At 47.4% G+C, this 6,000-nt stretch overlaps 1 protein-coding gene and 1 long non-coding RNA gene across 2 annotated transcripts in view; one reads left to right on the plus strand and one right to left on the minus strand.

The window, feature by feature from the left end:
• Nucleotides 1–536: 536 nt before the first annotated feature.
• Nucleotides 537–3,988, minus strand: LOC141462613 (uncharacterized). Its single transcript, XR_012463207.1, has 3 exons — nucleotides 3,840–3,988; nucleotides 2,297–2,414; nucleotides 537–1,941 (listed from the first exon to the last, which is right to left on the minus strand). It is a non-coding gene; the product is annotated as an uncharacterized lncRNA (long non-coding RNA).
• Nucleotides 3,989–5,571: 1,583 nt separating this feature from the next.
• The window catches only part of C2H12orf50 (chromosome 2 C12orf50 homolog), an 8,536-nt gene continuing 8,107 nt past the window's right edge, over nucleotides 5,572–6,000 (plus strand). The window contains exon 1 of the mRNA XM_074167554.1: nucleotides 5,572–5,597. Within this exon, the coding sequence (XP_074023655.1) occupies nucleotides 5,572–5,597 (26 nt within the window). The remainder of the gene's footprint in view (nucleotides 5,598–6,000) is intronic.

Consider the following 6,000-nt stretch of genomic DNA (forward strand, 5'->3'; position numbering starts at 1 on the left):
GTCTGGCAGTCTGTTTCAGATTACCCTTCATTATTAACTTGCTAATACAGCTACACACAATCTAGTCCATCATTTCGGCTTTATTTGCCTTTCTACTTTCCATTTTCATGGTTTCGCTGGATCATTGTGCTTTTCATCTTTCACTTCATCAAGAAATTAAGTGGCAATAATTTATATACACATAAATTAAGAACATGATTTCATCTTGCCTGTTTCAGTCATCTCTCTTAAACTGGGTTAAACTCCATCTTCAGGTGATTCCCTGTCTTAATTTCCAATAAAAGGAACCTCCTTCAGACTGAGTTTCCCCTACTTTTGGATGAATAAAGTTAAGTGAAATGAATCCCAACATCATTGCTTCATCTCAGGAATGAACAGCTGTGGGTTTTGTCTTTCTTCTTTGAATGTTTGCGTTGATTAAGGTGGTCAGCATTTTTGTCACCATTTTCGATACCTTTTTTTTTCAGCAGTACCTAAGCCATATGGTTGGAAAAGCTCCAAACCAAAGAATCAGCTTGACACAAATAGGAGATTTTGGACCCAAACAGAAAACTATGGTAATATTTACATGTTGTGCATAAACTGAGAACTTTAGCATCATTGTGCAATTAATAATTTGAATTAATGGAATTAAGATGGAATTAACAGAAAAATCAGAGTATTAATAACAATGATTTTTAACCAAATTTTACAGAAAACAGTTATTCATTAGCATATTCTGATGCAAAATCAGCTGTCTAGCACAAAAACATGATATTGCCTTTCATCTAGTGCTTTCAAAAGCAGAGATAAAAATGGAGACTGGATTACAAATTTGTGTAATGTAAAAGCAATTGATGCCTTTGGGAAGATTTTCAACACAGAAACATTCACTTTGTTCAAGTCAAGGATGTCCATGGAAGAATCGCCTCATTTGGAAGATCCTGTGAGCCTGATGGAAATGCTGCAAGATTCCAAATTATCTTTAAAGTACTAAAAGAAAGTCCATATTTCATATTAGTGTGTATTTCAGAAATGATGTATGGTTTGCCTGATGCATTAAATGATACTTAAGCTTATGTAATATTTAATCCACGTCTCAGACTAAGAGAGCCTTTCCTGAAAGTGTAACTGAAACTAAGAAACAATTTTCCATAGACAAATATACTTCAGGACTTATAATGTACCAACTTGGAGAAAAAGAAATCCACATGCAAAAACATTCTCAAAGTTTAAAACAAACACTCAGGTGACTGATAGAATTTTTTACAATTTAGTCTTTTTAGTAAAAGTGGCATGTCTCTCCTCACCTAGGAAAATGTAAAATTGCTCTTAAAACTTCCCAAACCAAAACCCGCAAGATTCTACAGCAACGCCAAGTAGTCTGAAAGAGCAGTTAATAGTTTCATTTGTTTGCAGACATGTAATTTTGCCTGTATAACTAACGTGATTTCTAATTGTTTACAATATTACTGATACGAAAGCAAAATATGTACCTGCCTTTAAAGTGAGGAGGCACAGGCAGTGGGTTTTGGTCTGTAGCATTGGACAAAGCACAGTAGAGACTACAGGAGTGTGACCTATTTGTCTCTCTGATTGATTGATTGCTTGCTCACGAAGCATCTGCATGAGCTGAATGATAATCATCCGAGGTCCAAATTCATAGAAGGACTCAGGCGATAGAACATTCATAAGATACCCTCAGGACAATTAAAACATTTTACAGCTGTCTTGGAAGCAGATATTAGAACCTCTATCTTGTGTCACTCAGATGAATGGCCAAACCTTTAGTCTGCAGTCTATGCTTCACTGGGACGTTTCCTTCTTATCTCCCATCTCTGTGTCCCCCATGGATGTAACAGCAGCTTTGGTCTGCAGTTGCCCAGTTCGAAAAGTGGACTAGCAGAGAGTCCTGTTAGTTCTTACAAGCTGAGCCTTCTAGCTTGCTATGAAAGTGCTTCCCTGAAAGGTAAGACAGTTAAGTTTGAACCCTGCTGAGCACTGCCCTTTCTTGGGTGAATCCTTACAATTACAACCCCTACAAAGTTACCTTAAAATTTCAGGTAAAGGCAAGAACCCCAGTGATGCAATGAACCAAGGTCTTCTCATTTTCTCCCAACTTCCACACTTTTTTTAATCCTTCTCAAGGACATTAAGACACCCTTTATTATAAAAATTCTACTTCGCAAGGAAGATTAACTAATAAGAGATTTTCAAACAGCTGCAATCCAAAAAAATCATACAATAAAAGGGAAAACTATGCAAAATAAGGCTTCTAGTCAGCATGAGAAATAGGCATATGAATCTTCCTTATTACCTTTATAGCTAGTTACAAAACAGCAGGTTCCATCCACCTTTTCAGTAGGAATTGCATTGTATATATCTGCCTCTAATGCCTTTCCAGTTATAGTCTCAGTTGCCAAAACTTCAAATGGCTGAAAAAAAGACAGGCATTTTAAAACCTCATCACAGCTATGTTACTGCCTTGTTCTCAGATGGATTCTTGCTTCTTATAGCTGGACTCTGTAAACATTATACTGATGATTTCTAATACTATCTAAATACACCGTTGCTTCTTCAAGACATGAAAGCTCGAAAACACTCTGAGACAAAAGAACAAAGGCAATGTATTTGCAAACTCTCTCTTCCTTTACCATTCTCGATTAGTATTTAGAGATGCTTTTCCACTTTACATAGTGCATATCAATTCGAAGGGTTCCAGTCCAAGCTGCAACATTTTGAGATGTGCCTTTATGTATTACAACGGCAATAAAAATTTATTATCATTAGCTGCTCCAAGTTTGCAGATTGGAGCAGAAAGTCAACAGCACCATGTCAGTGCAATATACAGACCAGTGGAATGCAAGGTGGCAAAAGCATCCTGGTGTTAAATACTCAGTATCATTGCTGTCTACTAAACGCTTTTCTGCTTAAAAAGAGCAAAGAAATAAGTGATCTGGGGTTTGAAACAAATATCCTGTCACAACTACTCTAAACTTCTAGGAGGACAATTGTTCAACTGAGAGTTAGGCAATTAAGCTAATGGCATTCTGGCACTCATTTCAGCTCTTCCATCCAGAAGCCAAACACCAATGGGAGAAAGTCACCCAGGTGGATTCAAGTTCACCATGCAGCCGACAGGCAGCAGGAGGTACTGCTACTAAAATCGGGGAACACAAGTTGGAGGTCTACAACTAGACAGGGAAATGCCACCCCAACCTGCCCCAACACTGCCTTCTCGGGAAGAAATAACTCAGATTGGGCTCCATTACTTTCACCTTTGTCCGTACTCCACATCTCACAGCCTCAAATCAATTCTTCTGTCATATGCCTGATAGACCTTTCATCACAAAAAGGAGGAAAAACAAAGAAAAGATAGAAGCTTTTCCCCCCCTCCCCCCAAGGCTCACAGACCAGGACGGTTTTACACAAGATCCCCGTGCGGTCCCGTTGGAGTGGCCTCCTTCCTTGCCATGGCTGTTCCCGACACTTTGAAAAACTAAACCCAACAGCAGGATGAACACCTGGATGCACTTGCCAGGAAAAGAGCAGGAGAGAGCTGAAACGGCACCTAAACGACCTTTCTTTCCCCCACTGAAGGGGGGAACCCTATGCAAACCTGTCCCCTGCATGGCGCTCAAGGTCCCAGGCGAAAACTCTCGCTACTGGACTGTCCCCCTCAGCGCAGCGGGGCTGACGCGGTCCCTGCTGCTGCCTCTCTCCGCGGCTCCCACCCGCCGTGCGGCGCCGCTACCCGCGGCCCAGCGACTCCTGCTGGGCCCGGGACAGGCCCGGCACTGCACCCGGTACCGGACTCGGCCCCGGCTGCCTCCCGCCCGGCTCCGTCCCGCCACGGCCACCTGGCGCTCCCGCTTGGCCGACGGCTCCTCCTTCACTTCGGTCACGAACAGACACGGCACCTTCCGCTGCACCGCGCACCGCCGCCTCATGGCCCCGGCCGCCCGCGCCCGCCGCCGGCCCAGCGCTGAGCCCGACCTGCGCCTGCGCCACCCCGGCCGCCCGCGCTGCGCCCCGGGAAATGGAGTCCGCCGCTGCGCGCCCGCGCGCTCGTCCGTCCGCCCGCCCGCCCGCCAGGAGCCCCGCAGCGCCCCTGTGCGCCCCTATGCGCCGGGGACGGCGAGGCGGGCCGCGGCCATCTCCCTCCAGCAGCCCTCAGCGAGGCCGTGGCTCCGCCGCCCAACCCGGCCGCCCAGCTCCTCTTTTGGCAGTGGCGGCTCCCGCCGTGGCAGGGCCGCCCCGCCCCACCTCTGCTCGGCCCTGGGCTGAGGCGGCCGCCCGGTGCCGCGCGGTGGCGGCGGCCGTTAGTTAGCGGTGCAGCTGCCCGGCGCTGGCAGCCATTCCGCAGGGCGTTTTCTGCTGTCCGGGAGGCCACACGCCCGGGCCTGGGACATGGATGACTGTCCCCAGGGCGTGGGGACCGCTCTGTGCCTGATTTTGCCTCCCTCGGGAAGCTGCCTGCGGTTGGTTCCCCAGGCCCTCTGCCCCAGCCCGGGGCCTTGGAGTCTGCGCTGGGCTGAGCCCGGCTGGGGCCAGGTGCCCACCAGAGCCACCCAGTCACTGCCCTGCTCGCTGGGCAGGGGAGAGAAAATGCAATGAAAGGCTCGTGGGTGGAGATAAGGACAGGGGGAGATCACGCACCCATTGCTGTCGCGGGCAAAATAGTCTCCACGTGGGGAAATCAATTTATTACCAATCAAATCAGAGGAGGGTAATCAGAAATAAAGAATTCAGTCACCACCTTCCCACTCTTCTCTTGTTGGTGTTGCTCAGCAGTTTTTTCCCCCTTCTTAAATATGGTATCACAGTGGTGCTACCACAGTTGCTGACAGGCTCAGCCTTGGCCAGCAGTGGGTCCATCTTCGAGCCGGCTGGCATTGGCTCTGTTGGACATGGGGGAAGCTTCTAGCAGGTTCTTACAGAAGCCAGCACTGTAGCTCCCAACTACCAAAGCCTCGTCACGCAAACCAAATACAGACTGAATTCTTCCTGACCATACCTCCTTCTGTGCCTCCTTCATGCACAGCTACGCAGCTACAAAGAGCCCCTGTTGGCACAGCTCCTGGCAGTGTTAGCGCTTTCGTCCTATGGCTGTCCCTGCCCACTGTCTGTTCATTGTTCATGGGCCTCATCTGCTTCCTGAATTTTCCTTCCCCAGTGTGCTCCAGAGAGTTGTAGTGCTTACGGAACTGTGGGAGCCTTTCCACATTAGTCCTCTGTTCACAGTTCTCGCCTGTACTCACCAACTTGATCCTGGTGAGCAACTTCATTGTGTACTGAGGTGAAGCTATTCCTCTAGAAATCACTTTGTTCCAGTGACAAAGTCCCAGTGGTCAGGCATGCAGCATTTTCCTTTGCAGTTAGTCTTCGGGCCATCCCCTCATACTTGAGTTACAAACAAGCTGAAAGGCTCCTAGAGAGACTAGAAGACTTCCAATCGTTCCAATGTCTTTGTACTTCTTCTCCAGCTCGGGTGTAGCCAGCGCTGAGCCAGCCTTGTACTATGTATGCCTGTGGTGTCTCTGGCACCTGCTTCTCACATCCACATCTGTCACCCTTCCCACTGGCGGACCAATGGCACAAAGTCCACCTGTGCTCTGGTGATTAGTCTGTCTAGTCCAGCGGTGGTGTTTTTTTGGGTTTTTTCACCAAGGAACTACCAGTCTCGTGCACCTTTCATGCAGCTATGAACCACTGACACCCGCTTCTCATAGCCACATCTGTCAAGATTCCTACTATTCCCCCCCTAGATGTTTTTTGTTTAGAGTCAGCCTATGACCTGAATGAGAAGAGATGTGTTCATTAAGGACACAATGTGCTGAATTGTGGATCTCACGTATTATCTCTCCTCGCTCCAGCTGCTCTTACCCAGCAGTTTTTTCCCCTTCTTAAATTTGTTACCACAGAGGTGCTATAACCATCACTGCTGGACTTAGCCTTTGCCAGTGTGGGTCCGTCTATGCTCAGCAAGTTTCTCCATCCAAAGACAGAGGCACAGTAAGG

This window comes from Numenius arquata, chromosome 2, assembly GCF_964106895.1.
Source record: "Numenius arquata chromosome 2, bNumArq3.hap1.1, whole genome shotgun sequence".
NCBI lineage: Eukaryota > Metazoa > Chordata > Aves > Charadriiformes > Scolopacidae > Numenius > Numenius arquata.